This window comes from Cydia splendana, chromosome 4 (assembly GCF_910591565.1).
Source record: "Cydia splendana chromosome 4, ilCydSple1.2, whole genome shotgun sequence".
Lineage (NCBI taxonomy): Eukaryota > Metazoa > Arthropoda > Insecta > Lepidoptera > Tortricidae > Cydia > Cydia splendana.
The window spans coordinates 11,775,572-11,800,598 of record NC_085963.1 but is presented as its reverse complement, the minus strand read 5'-3'; the positions used below and the strand labels follow the sequence as shown (position 1 = coordinate 11,800,598).

The 25,027-nt window shown below is 38.4% G+C and overlaps 1 protein-coding gene across 1 annotated transcript; it reads left to right on the top strand.

Annotated features, from left to right (window-relative positions):
* The first annotated feature begins 881 nt into the window (after positions 1–881).
* LOC134789875 (uncharacterized) lies at positions 882–25,007 on the top strand. The gene is made up of 5 exons (XM_063760545.1): positions 882–1,271; positions 20,883–20,995; positions 22,120–22,270; positions 22,515–22,671; positions 22,942–25,007. Exons 1-5 carry the CDS (start codon positions 1,099–1,101, stop codon positions 23,872–23,874), a joined length of 1,527 nt encoding a protein of 508 aa, XP_063616615.1. The 5' UTR covers positions 882–1,098; the 3' UTR covers positions 23,875–25,007.
* The last annotated feature ends 20 nt before the right edge of the window (positions 25,008–25,027 follow it).

Sequence of the window (25,027 nt, the reverse complement as noted above, 5' to 3'; positions counted from 1 at the left end):
CATCGCCTATGCAATCTACAGACCATCTACAGATTTTACAGCTTCAACTACCTATTCACTTGCAATGAGCGAGACACAGATATCTGTTAGATTGGGACAGTAACACATAAAAAGATTTTGCCGGTCGATGTGACAAATTGATGCGTTCGTAAAACGCTTTTTTTCCGAAGTTACTTTTCTAAGGAGAACCAGTGTAACTTTGACCGTCTACAACTATTACACACTCGTTAGATGACAATTAAATTGGTTGGGCTGCAGCGAGTGTCTTGCCAATTACTCACAATACATTACTGTCGTATCATACTATCAGCTACTATATAGGTACCTAATAGCCTTTGTTTACCATAAAATGCCGTATCAACGTTGGAAATAGATTAGTTAATACGATACCAAGTTTCCTCCGAGTTAAACCATGTTCTCAAATAACGACCTCAGTAAGCAATTGGTCCGCATGCAACTCAATGACTTGGTAATTAACAGCGTAATTTGATATTGTTTAGTAATTACAAGTTATTTTTTTATTCACTCATACTTAAAGAGGACTATCCAGTAACCAGTAGATATAGACTTGAGAGAATAGAAAGTGTAGGTAGGAGAATTATAGGCTATAATAATTAGTTTTCATAAGTCTTTACTCTTCACGAAACAATAGTGTTCCAGATATTTAAGAGGCGTGCGTGGAGGCGAAACCAATACGTAGAGTCCCTTTTGACACTTGGAATCTTTTAGCGGTGAAGATACTTTTAAACGACGACAAAGAATGTTTTGTTCGCCAAATTAATTTGTAGGTAAGTTGTACACGTTTATTATGAAGGAGCGGCACGCTGTGAACCATACGCTGGTATGACGAAGTCGCATGTGATATCAGCAGGCCGTCCCCGGCTGGTGGCGCGGCGTGGTAGTGTGCCTCCGTCCGCGACGCCGAGCGCCGCGACGCCCGCGCTCTCACGGCGTAAACAAACCTTAAACAATCACTTATCTCGCCGCGATTAAACGATATCACTATCAGACCGTGATAACTCAGTGTGATAACAGATAAGGACCCGAGTGCTCTACCTTCACTTTTGTGTATTATGTAAAACAAGGATTTTGTGAACCATGGCAGCGACGACGGGCCGCAAGAGCTACTCCATTCACGATTATCCAGAACACCTGAATCCCTTCCATGAGGAAGACAACCACAACAAAATCCGATTTTGGACCATCGGCCGAAAGCTCAGCAGGACGAATAGCATCAATTTTTCTGGGATTAAGGACCTGAAAAATTCATGGTAAGTAGTTGTTAGTGTTAGTAGCTAAGTTAAGTCAATAAGGAATACAAAACACCTGTGTTACGGTCATGTAGAGGTGACGCTCTATTACTAACTTAGGTACCCAAAATAGCAAATTTATACTCGGTATACCTACAGGGGCCCACTGATTAACAGTCCGCCGGACGGTATCGGCCTGTCAGTTAGAACAAAATTTTGACAGTTCCGAACAACTGACAGGCCGATACCGTCCGGCGGACTGTTAATCAGTGGGCCCCTTTACACTTAGGTAAGTAGGTACCCAAAATAGCAAATTTATACTCGGTATACCTACAGGGGCCCACTGATTAACAGTCCGCCGGACGGTATCGGCCTGTCAGTTAGAACAAAATTTTGACAGTTCCGAACAACTGACAGGCCGATACCGTCCGGCGGACTGTTAATCAGTGGGCCCCTTTACACTTAGGTATTTAATATTTGCAAGCAAACTATCCGGACATAGTCTTTGGGCCTTATTACGATGAATAACAGAACTTGCTAATGAAATTAGAAATTTATACTAAGGACGCCCTTGACCCGTCGACTTTACTCCAAAATAACTTGGCTCTGACGGATCGATTCACGAAAATCTTTGTGATGTGATGGTCAAATCTTACAGTTAATAAAATTTACATGGCTAATTAGCACCCTACGGGCAAACGGCTCAGCTATGTAATATTGACAAGTCTTACCTACAACAAATCTTATCTGATGACTCCAAAGTAATTACGAAGTATTGATATCTGATTTCTAACTTCAGGTGGGTTCGGAACACGACTTTTCCTCGTTTCAAGGAGAAACTTGCTTGAGCCGATGTTCACGCACTGCGGTTTTATAATTTTATTATCAATCGTATATCGTATATTATTGATACGTTCTAAGTAATTGTTCTAAATTAAAATTGCTCAAGACTGCAAATGGCCTTGCTTAAAGTTTCCTGGTTTATATTTTTTGTTGGACTAGTGATCTACGGTTCATAGTGATCAAATTCATAACCTGTTAATACAATCAGAATACGCCTCCAGTTCAAATGACGGACTTAATTAAATACATTTTCCCCTAGTCATCCTTAACACATCAATAGATCATCCATCCTTACATGTTTTCGCGTCTCTCAACCTTCATATGTTTGATAAATGTTACATATAGGCCAGGCAACGAATGCTCAAAAAAAGTTATAGAGGGAAATGCTTGGAACACAATTTTTGACCTCGTAACTTTGCTTGGACTAGTTAGGAGGTGAACATATCAAAAGTCGCCGGCCGTAGCCTTTGAGCTGGGCCGAAAGTTGACGCTTTCCGGGCGGAGGGCAGAAATATTTATTTGGTATTAGTTTACGAGAAGGGTACCTAACGTTAGCTACTAATATCCGTTTTCGTTTTAGATAGGACAAGTGACGTGAGTACCTACCTTTAATCGTTATGTCTAAAGTTGATTGTCTTGATTCATGTAATCATTAGCTAACTAATCTAATTAATTACCCATTTTTTATTATAAAAAAAAAAAAAAAAAAAAAATTATTTCAGACTTTAGGTCCATTGGGGTTAGTATAATTATTGCTAAACTTAAAATTAGGGTTAACATCATATAAAACTAAAGAATACATTAAAATTTAAAAATAAAACATAACTAACTTAACCTATGACCCGGTACATACGGAACTGGCGCATGCAGACCGAGCCAGTGCCTCATTAGGGGGCTGTCCCACGTTTCTGAGACAATGCCCAGGATTCTATTGGGGCTGTCCCGTATTCTGCTCAGGGTTGAAGCACACCTCTTTCGCATGATGGCATGGAATCCATCTATTCCGGCATTGGCAAACATCCCCGAGGCGCTACAGTAACGAGGCAACCCCATCAGAACCCTGAAAGCATTGTTATATTGTACGCGTAGAGCGTTGTAGGCCTTCTGCGTGTAGTTGGCCCATAGGCTGCAGGTGTAAAAAGATTGGCAATATGCTGTGAACAGCGTCGCCTTGACTTGTTTCGTACACCGTGCAAACCTACGCGCCATCATGTTGCATCTGACTGACAACGCTCTACGCTCACGTTCCATATCCATGGTATCACTCAGATCTTCCGTGACCCAGTGACCCAGATACTTAAATTTGACGACTTTATTTAGAGGAGTCCCGCATAGTTTTAGGTGTGGTACGTCAGGATAATATTTGGAGCCAGCCTTAAACACAAGCCACTCACTCTTCTTTACGTTGTATCTGAGTCCATGGGTCTCGGCATACTTCTCACAAATACTGAGAAGAGTGATCATCGCGTTGATTGATGGAGTCAGCAGCACCATATCATCTGCATAACTAATGTTGTTTACGCACACTCCACCGATATGACAGCCTTTATAGGTGCTGCTGAGTTCAACAATCAGACGATTAATGTATAAGTTGAAGAGACGAGGCGAGGTCAACCCCCTCTGCCGCACCCCGCACTGCAACCCATACATATCAGAGAGTGACCCTGCCCATCTTACATAATTGGTTTGTTTATTGTACCAATATCTAAGCACCGACACAACTTCGCCCGCCACATCAGTCTCCTCTGTCAACTTTTGCCACAAAATGTCATATGATACAAGATCAAATGCCCTAGAAAGCATGCATTGACAGGTGTTTTTCTAGATGTATAATGAGAGACAGTGTGCTTGAGAGACAGGATTGCGCTTTCGGTAGAAAGACCTGGCCGGAAGCCGAACTGCGCATCGTGTAAGTGTATGCGACTGGCCATATGCCTGTCAAGCAAACTGTCTAACACTTTTGCTACTACTGTGGCAAGCGAAATCGGTCGATAATTAGAAAGCTCAGAAATGTCACCAGTCTTATCCTTCATGATTGGCACGACAATAGTCTTCATTATAAGTGACAATAAAATGTTATGTTTACGGTACAACATTGTTTGAAGTACGACACCTACGCAACCCACAGTTGAAACGTCGAGGTATCTAAACAAAATATGTGACGTTCCACGGGAAAAGGTACCTTATGAGGGTTTCTAGTTTCGGAGATATTAAATGTTTTGTAAAGAGGTGAAAAAATGCTCATTTTTTTTTTATTGTGTGATCTGAAACCTTAATGCGTAACGTTTGTTTACCTGTTTTTATTTTTGTTATAAGTTAGTTATAAGCCTAGTAATGTCGTCTCAGAGTTTAGTAGAAAAGGTACCTTATGGAAAAAAGATTGAAAATTCCCAAAAAAACTAGTCAATACGGGAAAAGAAGTTTGGTAGAGAACTGTATTAGCATTCTGCAAAACTAATTTGATAATTTCAGTTCTGGTTGGGGCGCCTCGCAAATATTATAACCGTACATAGACCGACATCACAAATCCAAGTAGACTGCTATTATACCAAAGTTACTCTCGTCAAGTCTTTCTTAACTAGAATAATCTTCATTTGGTTTGGTCGCATGCAGTAAATCAGCCATTGGTTTGCTGAAAAATGCCAATACCCGACGCATTACCTTATGGAATATCTGAGGTCATTGAACCTCAATGCCGCTTATCTTCAATAGCAACCGAAATATATTATTGATAAGAAATAGACGATTTATACCATCTTAACCCCAAAATATTATTAGTTTATCCTAACTGTTCCATCATCATCATGCCTCATCATGTAACTTGACCACAAGGTACCTTTTCATTACATACAAATTATTGGTCTTTTTTAAGATTATTATGACGAAGAACTAATTAAATTGGGGGCAGTTTAATGTAAATTAATATTTTCTATTCATAAAAGATAAACTATAATATGATTGATATTTTGTAGTGATGTATTATTAGATTTATTTCCATAAGGTACCTTTTCGTAAATGTATGGAGCAAATACTGTTATTGTTATGTAAGTTTAAAGTGGCATAAGGGGTTAAGAGCGCTCTTACAAGAAAAGTCGAAATAATGCAAAATTGATGATACTAGTCGACAAAATTCAGGACTTTGCGCTCATTATTAGAAACAATGAGTACTTGTTCCAGTAAAAGCGTCTTCTTATCTTTATAAATATCGTTGTAAATATTAGAAAAAGGACTTATTAAATTAGTAATGATTTTTTTTCTGATGGTCGTTTCCGAAAAACCCCGTGAAGCACTGAATGGCGAGCTCTTATTTGGAAATGTTGAGAATTTTACTCTGCTAAACCTGGCTATTTTGTATTACTAATACCCTGTACTTTAGGCATATCAAACTATATTTTTCCTACATACCTTTGAGAAAGAGAAAATCAAAGTAAAACGAACTCGATTTTCTCTCCGAAACAAGTGTCAATTCCTACGAAAATCTACTTAATATCCAAGTAATTTTCATACTCAAGCAATCTGCAACGTTTGCTTATACTGTTGGTATACATTAGTGTTTATTAAATTCTACTATAATTTTTTGGCAATTTTTTGAAAACTACTCTATATTACCGATGACGCGCGCTGCGCCAGCTCAGTGCCGCGGCAGAGCTTGTAGAGGCAGGACGTGTGTCGGTCGGCTCCGCACATTTTCAACGGCAACGACGAGGTTTTTTATCATTGTGTGCGGCGGGTGCCGTGTAAAACGCTATACTGTGTGCGTGTAAACCGCAACGAGAGACTTTGATCCTAGCACTGTTTTTATAGTATTATAATTTATAATGGTACAGTTTAATAAACTACCGGACAGGATTAAAAATATTTGAAACGACCTGACATTCTATATGTATTTATTTGACTCAAGATAGTACTCAGGGTCTGATGATGGAGCCGGAAGGTGGTCACCGGTACCAATCAACCATGCAACTAAACCACTTCGTGTTTGGGCTCGTTTGATTCGGCTCAACAAGATCTTTGACTTAAGATAGTACTCAGGGTCTGATGATGGAGCCGGAAGGTGGTCACCAGTACCAATCAACAATGCAACTAAACCACTTCGTGTTTAGGCTCGTTTTATACGTCACAACAAGATCTTTGACTTAAGATAGTACTCAGGGTCTGATGATGGAGCCGGAAGGTGGTCACCGGTACCAATCAACCATGCAACTAAACCACTTCGTGTTTGGGCTCGTTTGATTCGTCTCAACAAGATCTTTGGCACAAGATAATACTCAGGGTCTGATGATGAAGCCGGAAGGTGGTCACCGGTACCAATCAACCATGCAACTAAACCACTTCGTGTTTAGGCTCGTTTGATTCGTCTCAACAAGATCTTTGACACAAGATAGTACTCAGGGTCTGATGATGGAGCCGGCAGGTGGTCACCGGTACCAATCAACCATGCCACTAAAGCACTTCGTGTTTAGGCTAGTTTTATTCGTTTCTATAAGATCTTTGACACAAGATAGTACTCAGGGTCTGATGTTGGAGCCGGAAGGTGGTCACCGGTACCAATCAACCATGCAACTAAACCACTTCGTGTTTAGGCTCGTTTGATTCGTCTCAACAAGACCTTGGACACAAGATAGTACTCAGGATCTGATGATGGAGCTGGAAGGTGGCCACGGGTACCAGTCTACCATGTAACTGAACCACTTCGTGTTTGGGCTCGTTTGATTTGTCGCAACAAGATCTTTGACACAAGGTAGTACTGAGGGTCTGATGATGGATCCGGAAGGTGGTGACCGGTACCAATCAACCATGCAACTAAACCACTTCGTGTTTGGCTTCGTTCGATTCGTCGCAACAAGATCTTTGACACAAGTTAGTACTCAGGGTCTGATGATGGAGCTGGACTGTGGCCACGGGTACCAGTCTACCATGTAACTGAACCACTTCGTGTTTGGGCTCGTTTGATTTGTCGCAACAAGATCTTTGACACAAGGTAGTACTGAGGGTCTGATGATGGATCCGGAAGGTGGTCACCGGTACCAATCAACCATGCAACTAAACCACTTCGTGTTTGGCTTCGTTCGATTCGTCGCAACAAGATCTTTGACACAAGTTAGTACTCAGGGTCTGATGATGGAGCTGGACTGTGGCCACGGGTACCAGTCTACCATGTAACTGAACCACTTCGTGTTTGGGCTCGTTTGATTCGTCGCAATAAGATGTTTGACACAAGATACTACTCAGGGTCTGATGATGGAGCTGATGATGATAGACAGGTACCCGTCGCCACCTTCGCGCTCCATCATCAGACCCTGAGTACTACCTTGTGTCAAAGATCTTGTTGAGATGAATAAAACGTGCCTAAACACGAAATGGTTTAGTTGCATGGTTGATTGGTACCGGTGACCACCTTCCAGCTCCATCATCAGACCCTGTGTATCTTCAGTGTCAAAGATCTTGTTGAGACGAATCAAACGAGCCTAATCATGTTACTACATGGTTGATTGGTATCCGTGACCACCTTAATCATCATCAGATCCTCAGTACCAGTTCGTTTTTAAACCCTCGTTGATACAAACTTTACAACCTATAGGTATCAAATGCAATGACGAAACATGTAAATAAGCGAGTAGGTACCTATAATTTCTTTCGAGTAATATACCTTCATAAGTACGAGTATGGGGCTATTCATAAATTACGTCGTTTCAAATGGGAGGAGTGGGGGGGGGGTCTGGACATCGGATGATGGTAACATGACGTAGGAGGAAACAGATTCATCCGAAGCTTGATTTTTGGATTATTTGAGGGGTGGGGGGGGTCAAAAATCGTCAAAAATAGATGACGTAATTTATGAACAGCCCCTATGTACATTTGCACTGCATTTAGTATATTCGTACTTACCAAATAACAGTTTTAGAACTTTAAAAGTTAAGTACAGTTAGTGTTGTTATGGTTGATTTCAATATGCTTCGCGAAGGATCAAGAATGTTTAATCCATCATTGTAGTGCGAGTGTGGTAGAAGGGATCGGCGTACTGAGCTCGCACGGCCTGCCGCAGCGCGTAAAATACCTAAACTCGCTCAACGCCGAAATGTAATAGCGCTCTTAAATATAGTATTTAGTTGGGGTTTTAGGATTTATTTCATTTGAATGACAGAATTTCTTTCATATGTGCTCAGAAAAATTGATTGTGTGTCACATTAAAAGTAAAAATATTCAATTTTGTGATTTTATATGAAAAAGTCAGAAAATACATTTTCACCTCTAAATCGGTATTGTTTTTTGCTTAAACTGTCTGTCAGTGTCGTTTTCTAATAGATAAAATTTAAATCTTGAGAGCTCATTGCAATCAATCGTGAAAATGAAATAAAACTTTATTTTCAAGAGATTGGTTAGTATACACATAAATCAGTCGATATCAAAAGTTTCTATTTGCATTACAGAACAAGTCGCAATATTTTTTTAATCTCAGATATATAAGGCATTATTATTTGTAGTCAACTATGTAACTTACTTCAGGAACATAGTTTTTTAGGCGGCTAAACTTAAAACTTCTCTATCGTAAAGTTGCTCATTTCACAACATTATTTTCAAAAAATCATATCTCTGTAACTACGCAACCTAGAAGGTTGATCTTTTGTGTTATCGATAGGTTATTTATTGTAGATTACTGGGGTATGCATAACTCCATACCCGCCATAAGGTACCTTTGACCGTGGGACGTCACATATAATAAATTAAATGATGTAAATACATTCTAATATATCGGCGAGGCATCTATCAAATCAAATCAATAAATGTGACAAGGAAGTAAGAATAAGCCAAGTATTGTTTATATGGGTAATAGCTAGGTACATACCTAACTTTTTCACTTCGTCTGCAGCGTCTTTTGCATTTTGCACCATACCGAAATAATCAGATAAAATATTTATTGTGTATAAGGTAACGTGGGGACGGTGGGGTAAGAGTAACACCGTTTATTTTGCTCAGGGCAAGACAAACAATATGAGGATTCCATACAAGTGATAGTCTTACCCCACCTTACTTTAGTCATAAATTAGAGTAAACATTAACATTAAACGAGTAGGAGCCGTGTCTAGTATCGAAAAGAGCGTTACACATTCATAAAATTCGGTCGGTATAATATTTACTTAGGTACCTACTCGTAATGATATACCTTACCTACCTATTAGTATTATCAACAAACACTAGGGTCTGAATAATGCAAGTGTGATCGCCGATATTTATAGAACTGAAGTCATTCTCGGTAATTGTGATGTTTTATATAGGAAGGTACTTAAATATGTACCTATACTTACAATACTTTACTTTTGTTTTATGATACAAACAAAGGAGTTACTCAAACATGTTAATTGCCCACTTAATTATTAATACCTATTTATTGTTACGTTCCTATTTATTGTTCAGAAACTTGAACAACAATCCCTTTTTGAGTTGATATTTTGCATAGTCATTATTAGATTTATTAGGTATTACAATCGACCTGAAAAGTCGCTGGACACTTTAGCACTGTGACGATATTACTAATATTTTAACACAGTCTGTGGATTATTATTATTACGGTTTCTTGAAATTCTGTTACGTTGCCCCACTTATAATCCAGAGCAAATGTGAATCACACTTTTTAAAATTCTTCTTTACCTAGTACATGAATAACATTTATTTTCACCGATCGTTACTCAGCTCTTTACATGCAATTAATGAGCATACTATATTTTAATATGCATTATTTAATTCGTCTTCTTTTTAACAAGCTTTTATTATTAGTTAGGTCGACCTGTATGTAACTAACTATGTAATGGAATCTAAGGTAACTAATTTAACCATCTTCCAAGGATCGTAACGTCATGAAAATTGGCAGCTGTATGTAGTTCTGATGACAATACAATAATATGGTACTGTCGAACTGATCTGATGATGGAGACAGGAGGTGGCCATAGGAACTCTCGACGTGTATGTAACTAACATGTAATGGAATCTAAGGTAACTAATTTAAACATCTTCCAAGGATCGTAGCGTCATGAAAATTGGCAGCTGTATGTAGTTCTGATGACAATACAATAATATGGTACTGTCGAACTGATCTGATGATGGAGACAGGAGGTGGCCATAGGAACTCCGTGATGAAACAACGCAACCTAATTGTGTTAGGGGTTTTTAGAATTGTCTCGATGATTATTAGTTGTCTGTCGTAAGAAAAGTACAGTCAGCGATAAAAGCTTGTACAAAAAAAAAATATGCCAAAAACTTATTATTCAGTAAGGTAAGACTTATACCTATTTCCTGAAACCTGAAAATGTTAAAACATTTTTTAACTAAGTACGATAAAATTACAGTCTATTTATTCAAGTTAAGTATACCCAGGACTTTTGCATGTTTTATATTTGTCTGCAATGCGACTTTACTGCTGTGACCGTTCACGATACCGTAAAGTAACGTTTAAGTCTTCAGTCACGCAAGCTGAATTTAGTTTAGTTAGGTACCTGCATATTCAACCTTTAGATCATCATTTCCCAAACTATCGGCGCGATTCGGGAAGTGAATTAGAGATTAACTAGATACGATATAGTAAAGATATGTGACGTCCCACGGGTAAAGGTACCTTATGGCGGTTGGCGCTTACGCTATTAACGCCGCTCCAATATTATTGCGGCGCTATGCGACATAAGCGCCAGCCGCCACAAGGTACCTTTTGCCGTGGAACGTCACATATCTAGTGATCTCTAATTACTTAATTTCCCCAATCGTGGCGCCAGCCGCCATAAGGTACCTTTTGCCGCGGAACGTCACGTATCTTTACTATTTCATATCTAGTGAATCCCTAATTCATTTCCCGAACCGAACCGTAATATGGGTCGCGACCCATTGGTGGATCGCGAGCGAATATTTAGTGGGCCCTGAAACTACTAAGGAATCTGAGCGTTACCAATAATATTTTATGCCCCCTTTTTAAGACGACCCAACGGTGGGTCCCGAATTTGGCAGTATTTATTTATTTATTTAGAAATTTAATTCAGGCAACAAGGCCCATATTACAAATACCTTACAGACTAACATACATATGTATTTTATAAACTTTTGCTTTGTTAGGTGGGTCAGAGCCCAGTCAACTTTGGGAACCACTGCTTTAGATAAAGTTACTCTCGTTTCACTCAACAGGGCGCTATGTTTCATGGCTTGTTTTCGTGTGGATTTTAATGAGACCAAACTACTGTGACCTTTTTTGTGTCAAATACTTACCTACTTAATTACCGAATTAATTTACTTTAGTAATATAATTATAAAAATGTCAAAAAACAATAATAGAACGTATATAACATTAAAATCTCGTTTTTACTTAGAGAGTAGGTACTTACCTAAGTAATTAAGACAGACAAATCATAATGATTATATAGGTACTGATTTTCGATATTTTAAACGGAAAACTAATTCAACAATTAAATAAATTAAGTAGGTAGGTACTTACGTGTTTATATTACCGGACGCGGACCTAATAGGTAGTCTACCTAATAGGTAATATAAACACGTAAGTACCTGCCTACTTAATTTATTTAATTGTTGAATTAGTTTTCCGTTTAAAATATAGAAAATCAGTACCTATATAATCATTATGATTTGTCTGTCTTAATTACTTAATTTCTCTAATCTAATAATACATAAGAAATTATCTATGACGCGGTTTAATCAATTATAGTAATCCAATGATTAAACAATTTACTTAGTACGAAACATCAAACAAAGTAATATAATGTTTTTAGTACACCCGACGCACGCTGGCTCTGGGCCAAGCACATAACATTTATAACCAGAGTTTACCTACGAGTATTGAAACAAATACTTTCAGATGGATGTTTCTACCTCATTCATGTAGTTGACCCACTTTACGGGCATCAATAACGAGTGTCTTAAACAAACTTATTATTAAAATATTAATAAATAAATAAATATTTTTGTACGACGGCATACCCTTCATTGTTGGAATAGGTAAAAGAAAAACGTAAAAAATATCACCGTGGCGAATGAAGAATATTAGGAAAATAAATGCGAATGGAGAGTATTATAAATAATATTGCTGCAAACGCACTTTATCTCAATAGAGCAAAGGGCCGGTGTTCTATTCATCCATCGAAGCGCTCTATTTTCAGGATATAGATACTTAAACCACTAGCAAGCCTAACCAATCGATAAAAAAAATATTTTAAATGATACAATCAAGTTTTAAGTTAAGCTAACAATGTCTCTACCTAATAGCACTAAAAAATAAACGTAGGTACCTACCATCAAGAGATAGGGTGAGATCTTAAGTAACTAATTGGCTAAAGTGCTTGCATAACATTGAGGCGTTTCGAAAATGTTGTCACATCATGATAAGGGAATTAATTTCCGGTTGATAACATCACACTACTTTCGTTACTTTTATTAATTCTTAATACTTTATCTACATACCCAATAACTATACTTACGTACGTAATACAATGAATTGGAGGGTTCCATTCTTTATACCTACAATAATATCGGTCATAACATTCGATCTCACTCTTGACAAAAATTAGATCATTGAGTGTAGCAAATGCATTCGTTAATCGTTAACCGATCAAGAGCTGTGAAATAGGTATTTAATTGACTACATTGTGAACTGTGTTTTTAATGAATGATAAATGATATTTTATTGTGTTTTAAATCATCCGTTAATTGGAAGTTATTTAAAAATGACACAATTACGACATTCACGACGCTTGCGCCTAATAATTTTTGCAACGCAGGTTGAGGGATGACAGGTTCACAAGTCACAGAAGCGTCTTAATCTTTATTAACCACGCCAGCGCCATACCCATTTACAAACAATAATAAGCATGCATCATTCCGCACCTAAACCTACGTAGGTCTCTACAGGCATGTTTTATGCATTTGCATAAATTAACAAACTTATATTCTTGCGTTAGTGTTGCAAAACAATGGACAGACTGATGATCCTTCAATACAAGCATTAACTATATATATACACTTACATAGCCTTCATACATAGACCTGTTTTGGATACGGACCCCAACGGACCCTAGGTTGTTTGTATGTTAATGGTCTCGAGACACGAGATAGAGGATGATCGTGCCAAAATGCCTATTTTGACTCGATGCTGCAGATAGTATAGCCTACCTCGATAGTTCGGGGATATTTGTGTAAGTCTAGGCCCGTTGCATTACCTAAAGCACCTCTGATTTTACAGTTTGTGACTTGCAGGTACCTACTAGTTATGTTTTTCTTTGTTGAACGACTCGAAATATTCAGTGTTACGCAACAATGTTAGGTATGCAACGGGATGCAAACCGCGTGAAGACTCACGTGGTCATCTGACCGGATCATACTGTTCCAATAATATTCCATTTGTTAGATCGCACACTTTGTCACGACTTTATTACTCGCATGATAACATTGATAACTAGGTACCTAATGATCTAATTATGATAGCATGGTTGTTAATATTTTACAATTGTTTGAAGAAAGACTTAGGTCACATTGTAGAAGGTTGGTTACTCATTCGAAAAGTAGGTGTGACATCAGGCAGGTACCTAGGTTCAGTTTCTTACGACGTCAGATTCTTCGTCAGGTCGTTCGTTGCAGGCGTCGTGTATAGGCCGACCGAGGTGACCGTTTCCATAAAGATGGCCGTATGCTTGTTTGCCACCGACTTGGTATAAAAAAATGCTGTCTATCTAGTCAGCCTGCCAACAGCTCGACTTCGATAACATTCAAGTATTACCTACCTATTGAACACGTAACTATACCTACTTAACCAGCCTACAATGTTTAGATTGTTCCGTTAAGAATGAATGCAGCTCAAACGATAATGATACGCGCCATTTGTTTAGTAGAATTCTGATAAAACACAATCGGCTTGATTCATGAGAACTTCACGATATACATAGGTAATAGGTAACTAAAATTATTTATGGAAAATATTATAAAATTAGTTTTACAATTGTCTGAACAAATTACAAAGTACTTTTGTACTTATAAAAATGTATTGTTTGGGTTTTTCTAAACACACGCCTGCAAAAAGGCTTTTGGAATAAAGATTGGTATAAGATATGTAAAGAATGACAGCTGAAGGAGATGGCGCTACAAGTTTTGTGGTTAATTGCTAATCGAGGACTTAGTTGCGTAATTGTGGACTTAATTGTTAAACGTCAATTTTTGAAATCCGAAGTTATCTTATCCAGGTACCACAAATGTAATGGACGGAGCCGTACAGTACAGCGCCATCTACTTAAGCTGTCCAGTTGGCTTTTCGGCTTTGAATTACTTACTACGAAACACGAATTGGCTTTTGAATTTACACGCCTTACAAAAAATTAATTAAATAAGTATTTGCTTAAGGTTTTTATAGGTAGGTACTTATTATTCTGTTAAACATGGTAATTAAGGGTGGAATCACATCTATCAGCATCGAGCCGCATTTTCTATATGAGAAATTGCTCCTTAGTATGAAGATGCGTTACGCTTGCTTTCAGCTTTTCGATGCATACGCATCTTCATACTAACGAGCGATTTCTCATATATAAAATGCGGCTCGATGCTGATAGATGTGATTCCACCCTAAAGGTAACCGGCCGCGTAGCCAAGATGCCAGTTGCTTACGCTCAGTAGCGATCGAAACGCAACTATCACTGTCGCGCTAATATGGAAGAGTGATAGAGAGACATAATGCTTTTCGTTGTCGAAGCGATAGCGATTGTAACCTTGGCTAGGCCGGCAGAGTCCTTACGTTTTAACCGCTGAAAGCGCTGAACCAACAAAACAAGAATGGTAATATTATTGGTGGATATGGCATGGATTTATGGAATCCCGAAAAAATATCCCTAAGATAACATTTTACACGTTCTACACATATGACGACACACAACAACAACAACAACAACAACAACAACAACAACAACAACATTTACGTAATGTCCCTAAAAGTGTAGGAGTACAAAGATTTAACTGCAAGATTGCAAGACTTCTTTACAAGCCAGTTGTTATTTCATAAAAACTCTATAATAACTAGTTTAAACCGTATATATATAGCTTCTTCATTATCACCAATACAGAGAAGGTCGCGTGCTGCACACAAGTTGTGAAATACCTACACTGAAAAAAAAACCGAAATACTGGATTAATTAGGTACCTACAGTATTTTCGAGGATATCAAACGTAGATAAATGTCACCTAATTTATGGTCACAATATTTGTTTTATTTTATTACAATACGAAAAGCTGTTCATTTCCTAAATAACAATCAATTTTAGCAGAATGAAAAGTACACATTACACATTAATTAGCTCATCGACAAGTGGAATAGTTATAGTTCAAGACCGGGTCAATCTGGCTATCTGCACGACCTATCGGATTTATTAATGTCATGCAGTTGCAACAACCTTATTCACAATTTTCACAAATCCCACTAAACAGCCAACCAATATAAGTTTGGTCTGCGATTAAACATGCTAGATACTGATCTCGAAGTCAGTTTATACAAGACTGAGCTCACAATAGTCAAATTGTTATGTGAATAAGCACAGTTTGTTTACAGAAACTGCACGGACGTGATTATGTCTCAGACGTTTATGGTATCAACGTTTTATTGCCGGCGATGATGACTGATTACGATAACACAAATGGAAAATGGGGCATAATGGACATGTTATGTGGTTGCAGATCAATTCAATAGATGGCGTGGCGCGAGATATGGACTAATCCGTCTATATTTTTCTAGGCACGACAGGCAAGAGGCGCCAGCTTTTATAACATAAACCTATTTAACCAGGCACCAATGTTAAGACAAATAGTAGACTCTACTCCGACCATAGTTGGTCTAGTGACGGAAGTAGTGTCACCCAATGTATGGGACGTGCAAATTTTGGTATCGGATGAATTCACTTGGCACAGATGTAGTATACGTCAAGCTAAGCCAATCCAGCCCGGTAGCCAACCGCCACCCCCTGGTGGGTAGACAGGGGGGCATCCAAAGTTACACGCAGCATATCGGCTTCTATTTACCTACCACCTCGAGTTTGGTATCATTTCCAGATAAATCGGGCATGAGGAATTCATTATTGAGACATTTGATGTACAGTTTAATAGAAAAAAATAAAAATATTGACGAATAAATCAAAATCGGTGTGCTATTTTTAGGGTTCCGTACCCAAAGGGTAAAACGGGACCCTATTACTAAGACTTCGCTGTCCGTCCGTCCGTCCGTCTGTCCGTCCGTCCGTCCGTCTGTCACCAGGCTGTATCTCACGAACCGTGATAGCTAGACAGTTGAAATTTTCACAGATGATGTATTTCTGTTGCCGCTATAACAACAAATACTAAAAACAGAATAAAATAAAGATTTAAGTGGGGCTCCCATACAACAAACGTGATTTTTGACCGAAGTTAAGCAACGTCGGGCGGGGTCAGTACTTGGATGGGTGACCGTTTTTTTTGCCGTTTTTTGCATTATGGTACGGAACCCTTTGTGCGCGAGCCCGACTCGCACTTGCCCGGTTTTTTTATTCAACTATTACTATTATCAGCCGAAACTAGAAATGCTAGAAAGTTGAAATTTGCACACCAGGTTACATTTATAATGTGTACAAGAGATAAGAAGCGATTTTGAAAAATTCAACCCCTAAGGGGGTTAAAAAGGGGATGAAAGTTTGTTTGGGGTTCATGTTCTATTTTAAGCTAGGAATTTCAAACTTCGTTAAAAGGTATAATATTAAAATACAAGAAAACTAATTTCAACGTTTTTGAAAATTCATCCCCTAAGGTGGCGAAATAGGGGTTGTAAATTTGTATGGAGATCAAAATTTTTTTCGAGTGTGGGGCTTGAAACTTTTTGTATGTGCATATTATTAGAATACAAGAAAAGTTATTTCAGCGTTTTTAAAAATTCATCCTCTAACGTGGTTAAAAAGGAGTAGAAAGCTTGAATCCATTACAAATTACTTTGACTGCCCCCCCTGCCTACCTGCCAGGGGGTGGCGGATGTCTACCGGGCTCAAACATAGACCTATCATATTTCAGTGGGCTCAAATAGCTTAGCTTTAAGTATATTACATCTGTGCTAAGTGAATTCATCCGATACCAAAATTTGCACCTTATGACACTACTTCCGTCACTAGTCGCGGTACAGGCGGTAATAAATATGATTCTCTCTACATAATCCTAATCCGACTTTAAATAGTATTTGCAGAAATCCTACATGGATCCGTAGCTTACGGGATTTATTTTCCGATATGAGTTATATGACTATCAAGAGTTATTTTAAGAACACATCATATTAACCAACTTTATATTTTATCGCTGAGTAGGTAGGTACCTACGGTCACGGTCATAACAAACATGAAAACTTATCTTCGTTTCATTCGAACGGCAAAGGACAAAAAGACGTAGATATGTGTACATTTATTATTATTAGTAAATAAGGTAGGTACACTTGCGTACTTTCATGCTCACTTGCGACTTCATCAAACGCATCATGAGTATCATGAGTTTACCTACCTCGAACTCGATAGTGTATGTCCTATAGATCATTCGCACTACAAATTAATAGGGAATAGTGTAGACATACCCTAAACTCGTATTTAAAATGCGCAAGTTTCATAAAGAGTCATATTAGTTGAGAAAAATGTACTGAACTTCAAGGAAAACTTTACCCCTTTTCGGTAGGTAACTGCCAATACATTTTGTGCGAAGTCCCGCAATTTTGAAAACTTTTCGTCTGCACATCAGTAAATCGTACCAATACCGATACAGGGCAATGGCCACTGAGGTGGGCATCCGTCACGGCACAATTGCGACCGCTCAAGTGGAATCAAGTGCACTAAACTCTGATGTTGCGCCTACAGACATCCGCCACTCGGGTATAACTGTGTCACTCAATGTCATTGGGTCCTTCGCATGTAAATAATCCCAATGAAATCGCCTTTGAGATCCTCACTTGGTGTTTGCTGGGTATAAATATGTAGGTAGGTATAGGTATACACTTATACAGGTATTTAATATGATAAGCAATAGGCATTTACAATAGTCATCCGTAACTTAACATTGTACAAAGACAATATTTTCTTAAATCAATTGGAGACGTCACAATACCTCTGAGAAAGTTGATAATTAGTGAGTCATAGTAGTGTTTACGAAGACGTATATATATAAAGATAACAGCTTTAATAATGCCTTTGTTACACCAAGTAATTAAGTATTAACCTCATCTTGCTAACTCAAGATGACGTGGCACTGCGAAAATTATTGTGAGCCTGAGTCACACACACTTTAAATAGGTAGGTGCCTGTCTTTTGTTTTTACTTAACTCTAATACATAAAGCGTCTAATAATGTCCCCAAGAGAACAATACCCAGTGGCGTAGCTAGGGGGGGGCGGCGGGGGCGGCCCGCCCCGGGTGTCGCCCATTTGGGGGGTGACAGCCGACCGTGAACATCAGTAGTGCCATCTATAAAAAATCGTAAAACTGTGGCAGATTGCACAACCGCCATTAAGGAAATAATATACAACATGCCCGCATGAGGAACCCGAGAGATTTTAACAGAATATTCCTGATCATATTTAAAGACTAAAATGTTCTATAAACTGTTTTGGAATTCGCCTAGCTTCATAGTCCAGTACCACCAGCATAGCAATGTACAAATTGCAGAACATTCCCAAAAAGCGGAAACGTTCTCGAGAATGTTCTCAGAACATTCTTGCAACATGGAAATTATTGTTCCGCCATCTTGGATTTTTTCAAAAAAAATTTTTTGTCATAGGAATCTAGAGGCCTCTATCTCCCGCCATGCCAAATCTCAGCGCGCTCGGACCAACTTGAAAAAATTTAAAAAAAAAGTCGGCCATTTTGTTTTTTTTTAATGCAGGTTGTTTTGTCTCGGGGCCCTCTATGACATTTGGTCGAGCACCCCCCACCTATCACGCACCCATTAAAAGTTGCCATACGAAATAAAAGTGGCCAGTTTTCCCGCAATTGTAGCATTTTTCCAAAAAAAAAATTTTCATAGGTATTTAGAGGACTCCGAGATTCCGTGACCAAAATTTCAGCGCGCTAGGACAAACTTGAAAAAATTAAAAAAAAAGTCGGCCATATTGAAAAAAACATGGCGGCGTCAAAAACTGCCAGGGTCCCTCTATGACATTTGGTCGAGCACCCTCCACCTAGGTCTGACCGTTTGGCCGGGCCGTCATACATTTTTCTGACCGGAAGCGGTAGACCAAAAGTCGGAATTTTCTGGGGGTAAGGATACTACACCTAAACTATCGTGAATATTCATGGTATAAACTACGATAAATAAATAAATTCTCGTTCTCGAGAACATTCTCAAAAGTTACCAAAAAATTCTCATGTGGAAAGTTTCGCAACTTTGGAAAGTTTTTTTTTAATTATGTGATTATTTCTGTAATTGACAAAAAAAAGTTAAAATTATTTTTGGGTGACAGTTTTACAAATTATAGCATTTACATTTTATGTACAAAAAAATCGAAAAACGAGAAATTATCATGTGAAAAGTTTCGCAACTTTGGAAAGTTTTTTTTAAATTATGTGATTATTTCTGTAATTGACAAAAAAAGTTAAAATTATTTTTGGGTGACAGTTTTACAAATTTACATACATTTACATTTTATGTACAAAAAATCGAAAAACAATTTTATTCTGGCGAAATTGACGTAAATTCTTTTAGTATATTTTCCTTATTTTGGCCTCAGAAATGCATGGTTAAAATCTCTCGGGGTTCCTGGTATGTAACAATAATATGTTGGCGCCTCGTAGGTTTTTTTATTCAGAAAGGTTTTTTTTTTTTATTATGTGATTATTTCTGTAATTGAGAAGCTATGTCACTGTTTCTAATTGGGTGACTCTGGACTATTTGAAATTCATAGTGAAATGGGATTTTACAGAATCTCTTTCAAATCGCGCACTTGGCAAAAAGTTTTTTTTTTAACGTAAATTATTTGTATATCTTTCACGGGACAATGATGACTCGGACCTTTGGGAGGCATGCGCGGAGCCCAAGCCAACAAATAGATGCCCTTATGACACTTATGAAATGTGGGTTACACCGAGCGGATGCTGTCCTTGCCCGTGTCATAGAAGGCGCGCAGAGGCAACACCCGCCAGGGTGTGGACTATTGAGAGTTCATGGAATCTAAAATGAAAGCGATGGAGTAAATTGTGAGCTATGGAATATTAAACGTAATTTTATAATTGTAAAATATTAAACATATTTTACAATTTTGATTGAATTTTGGGGTGACACCCACAATTTCCGCCCCGGGTGCCACCCATGCTAGCTACGCCACTGACAATACCTACCTACTCATATTTCCCGCAATACTCCTCGAATGCACCAACAATATCTGCATTATGATTGGATTTAGAGATACAGTACAGTAGACAAATTGTTAAATCAACCAAAATTTGATTTTAAGCTGTTACACACTTTGTTTAAAAAATGGAATTAGGTAGGTACTTAGGGCTTAATACAATGCGCAAGTGTCGAAATCGGGATGCTGCTTAAAACATCTGACACAGATGATAAAGGCCTATTATATAATACATTGATATACCCAAGTCACTTTATGAATCACAGATGATAATATTATGTAGTATAACCCAATATGTCAAATCTTATTACCCCTGTTCCTAACTGTAGGACGTAGGTAGGTACCAAACATACAGGTTAACGATAATGATGATAAATTATTTAATCTGAATGAATATTTAAGACAAACTTATCTTCTTTCCAGGTCACTCCGGTCGTTTATGAGAAAGGACAAGAAGAAGCAGTCGCAAGACAGCAAGCTCAACCATCAGGTGAACGGCGACAGCAGCCCCGTGGTCTACCGCCGCGCGCTGCAACGTAAGATGCACGTCCGGAAACCATGAACAGACAATAAAGCTTGCACTACCACTTGATCATTTTCATTACTAATTTTCCCCATTAATGCTTATTAGCTATGCTTAATAAACATAAGGAACGTACCTAAATAAATTCCTTCTATTAGAAAGGACAGGTAAGAGCAGTCGTAAGATAATAAGCTTAAGCCTTTATAAGGCAGAGTGAATATGTTTCCCACGTGATTTTGAACTTTGTTTCAAAGGGATAAGGTTCAATGTTGCACAATTTCAGACACCCTTATGCCTTATAAGGTGGTTAACCAGCGAACGACTACAACAGTCGCTTTGTTAACAGTCGCTCGTTACAATGGAAGATGCAAGTTCAGAAACTATAAACATTAATAACCCTCGATCATGTTCATTACATTACTAATTTACCCTTTTATTGCATTGCTTGTTGAGGTAAGTAAATTCCTATTATCAGAAAGAAGTCAAACAAACAAAATTAACCAGTTTAAACTTACCTAATCTTGGATTAAATTAAACGTTGATACCTACGAAAGTAGGCGCCTTAAAGAGTGATGAGCTACACTTGCAAATGATAAATAGTGAAGAATTACCTAAATAGGGAAAATATTATTACCTACACAATACCATTCATTTCTGGTTAAGTAGGTATCAAATTTATCCTGTTCTCATGCTTCTATACTAGTAGGTGTTACCCTTATCTAAAGTGGCGTCATTCTGAGCATACATAGAGTGTACATACTTGTGCAATAATGTAGGTGAGAGAGCCGTGTCCTCGATTATTTAAGTACATAAATCTGATTCTTTACTGGCTACTAAAATAAACAAGAATTGCTAAATACGTTCAGATTGAAACTGGCAATACCCATTGCAGTAGTTCAGACGGGTACGGTGACGGTGGTGTCGACAAAAAATAATGTGCTGTCACGCTGTCACCCACGTTTCAAGTTAGTATACAGCCCTTGTTACCTCTAGGGGGCTCAAGAACCTCTCTGCAAAACACACGGGGGTACAAACAGGGGGTAGTTTGACAGGTCAAACCATCTTCAGGACAGGATTCGGGGTCGTTACCAATTTCGCGTAACACGACGTTTTAGTAATTGGTTCCGTTCTGCGCAGACACATCGACGTCATCAGGGGCGCGCAGCACCGTCGGGTCCCCGGAGCACGCGGACCGCTACATCTACGGGGGCTCCATCACGCCGCTACCGCGCTCGCGGTTTCAGGAACGCTTGCGCAGCCCTAGCAACTATGAGGTCAACTCACTCAGGTATGCGCATCTTCCTTTGCTATTTCCACATAGAATAAATTCGGAAACTTCTCATACTTTTGTATGGGGAATGGAATTTTCTATTTCTAAAATGGAAACTTTTTTTCTTGTAAAATTTTCTAGAAATCTACGTGAACTAATAGGAAAGTTTCCCCAACTTGCACATCTGTATTTATAGGTTTATTACACTGGTCCTGCTAGGTGAAAGTTGTAAAAACCTAATTGTCACCGTTATATTTTCCAGCACGACACCCCGCATGGCCCGCAGCGAGGTGTCGGGCTCCCGGCTAAGCGTGGAGAGCACGAACCCATTCGACGAGGCCCCGATACCGCCCGTGCGCGCCTCCCGACGCAAGAAGAAACGCGCGCCGATGCCGCCACAAGGCGCGGCCGATACCTCCGTAAGTTAACAACCCACGCTACGTCCAAGTCATATAGTCATAATCCTTTTAGACGATTTTCGAAATCCTAGCGCCCGTAAATCCTTAGAATTTTAGCAACCTTGTACATTTACATTGTACATTTTTAAACAGACTTCCAAAATATGGAATGTTCATGAAACAAAAAATCTTAATCGTGAAAACTGTTAAGTGTTACACTATTAGTCTTGTTACTTAAATATGTACAATGGAATCGGAAGATAAATATTAATCACGTCATATCAATTGCAGGCAAGCAGCATAAACACCACATTGAACATCAGCGAGGTCGAAGAAACAGCTCCCAAGAAGGATCCGGATTTGGAAGCTGAAGATGTAAACTTAAACGTCGAACTTAAAATAGTTGAGGACGAGGAAATGAAAACCAAAGATAAGGAAACAGAGAAACCTCCAGATGTCGTTCAAGATACAATTGTAGAAGGTGTAAAAGATTCCACAACCGAAGCTGTCCTTAAAGATACAACGATAGATATTTCAAAAGATACTACCGCTACAGAAACAATACAAGTTTTAAATAATGATTCAGTCACGGCACCCGTTTTGACCCATCAGGATTCCGACGATGATGTCGTGGTTAGGAGCGCAGAAAATGGTCTACACGAGACCAAATTGAGTAACGCGGATTCGGAAGGCGACATTCTTGATAAGGTATCATTCCCCAAAGTTGACATTACCAAATATAGAAGAAATTCCAGCGTCAACGAAGACGAAATCCGACTCAGAAGAGGTAACTTAGAAGATTACCATACTCTCGCAAATAAGAGAAGCAAGAGTCTCAATAACACCTCGGACCCAGTCTACGTGGCATATGACATCAACCTTAATGAAAGCAGATCTGACAGAGATCTAAATGGCAACGACGAGCCCCAAAAAGTAATTTGTAAGCTTTATGACGGAACGGTGAGAAAACAAAGTGTCGATAATTCTATTTCCAGTACTGAAAAAGAATTTATCGAAATCGATAGAGCTACAAGGGAGCTTGAAAGGGAAATCAGTAAGTTGAACTCGGCTTTAATAGACGATGAAGACATACTGGGTGCGCCTCGGTTGTCTGTCACTGATATAAAGCGCAGATTTGACAACAATAATTCCTCGCCCCCTAATCCCATACCAAAGCCTAGAAGAAGTCATTATGGGGGTAACTCGCCTGACCACGTCATCTAAGGTTAAGAGTATGTTTTAACAATATAAAACGCAGTAGTTACCTGTGGCAGCAATGCTAGTGGTATTTTAATTCTCAGTAGTAATTGACCAATATAATCCGGGAATGAGATTGAAGATTAAACGATACGGGAGGCTGTTTTAAAAATTCTTGCAACGTGCCTACATAATACAAGAGAGGATCTCTTTCTACACAAAGAAGTTGAAAAGACACTTTGCATTAATTAGAGATTAGGTACATGTGTATATAAAACGACTCCCCAAGAATTACATTTACGGTTACCACCAGTAAATGTAATTTCACCGATGTTGTACCAGCCGAGGATACACCGGTTTCAGTTGGTTGTAGGAACTAAATACTGTCTACTACTGGGAATAACTCTTATCTATACAACTACATTGGGGAAAGTAGTTACTATGTACTTTATGGACTTGCGGTTATGAATTGTCATATTTGTTACATAAATTTTAAATTTACTTAATGTGCATTCAAATTACACGTTTTAAATTAATAGTTTTGGATCTCACATGTCAAAATTCAGAATGCAGTAGTTTGTAGGTACATATTTGATAGACAGGTATGAGCTATATCAAGAGAAATACAGAAAGACAAGAGTGCACTCCATACATGTTTTGGTACAAAAAAGGCTAATATTTTTATAGTCGAAATCTAGCATCGAGTAGCGGAATTATCAGCACTGCGAAGTAGCAGTAGTAGTTCTGTCAAGTGACCATAGATGTTGCACCAACCGGAAAGTCTTATTTTGTTGAGCATTAGACTTTCCGGTCGGTGCTCCATCTATAGTCTTATTGGTACCAAAACTGACGTATGGAGTGAGCAATCTATGTATTTTTTTCTCTATGGCTATATTATAATTATCACAAATAGTGAGAACACTGGCTGAGGGTGGAAGTTTTGCCATAAATAACTATATTAATATATCAGTGTAGTGTAAGTTTTTCAATGTGATAATTTCATTTCCTATAAATAATTTTATTTATGTTGATTTATTAAAATTAATAATGGTTGGCTGGTAGAAACACTTGTTCTAGATTAAAACGTAATACATATATCAAAAGCAAACTGTTTTTAATGTTGCTCGTTGTTTAATAAATTATTATTTTAATAGTGGTGATATAGTTATTTTCATTGAAA

Coding starts and splice junctions, on each gene's coding strand:
- LOC134789875 (XM_063760545.1), top strand. CDS start 1,099: ATGGCAGCGACGACGGGCCGCAAGAGCTACTCCATTCACGATTATCCA. Junction 20,996..22,119: donor CTACCGCCGCGCGCTGCAAC/GTAAGATGCACG, acceptor CGTTCTGCGCAG/ACACATCGACGTCATCAGGG. Junction 22,672..22,941: donor AAGGCGCGGCCGATACCTCC/GTAAGTTAACAA, acceptor TATCAATTGCAG/GCAAGCAGCATAAACACCAC.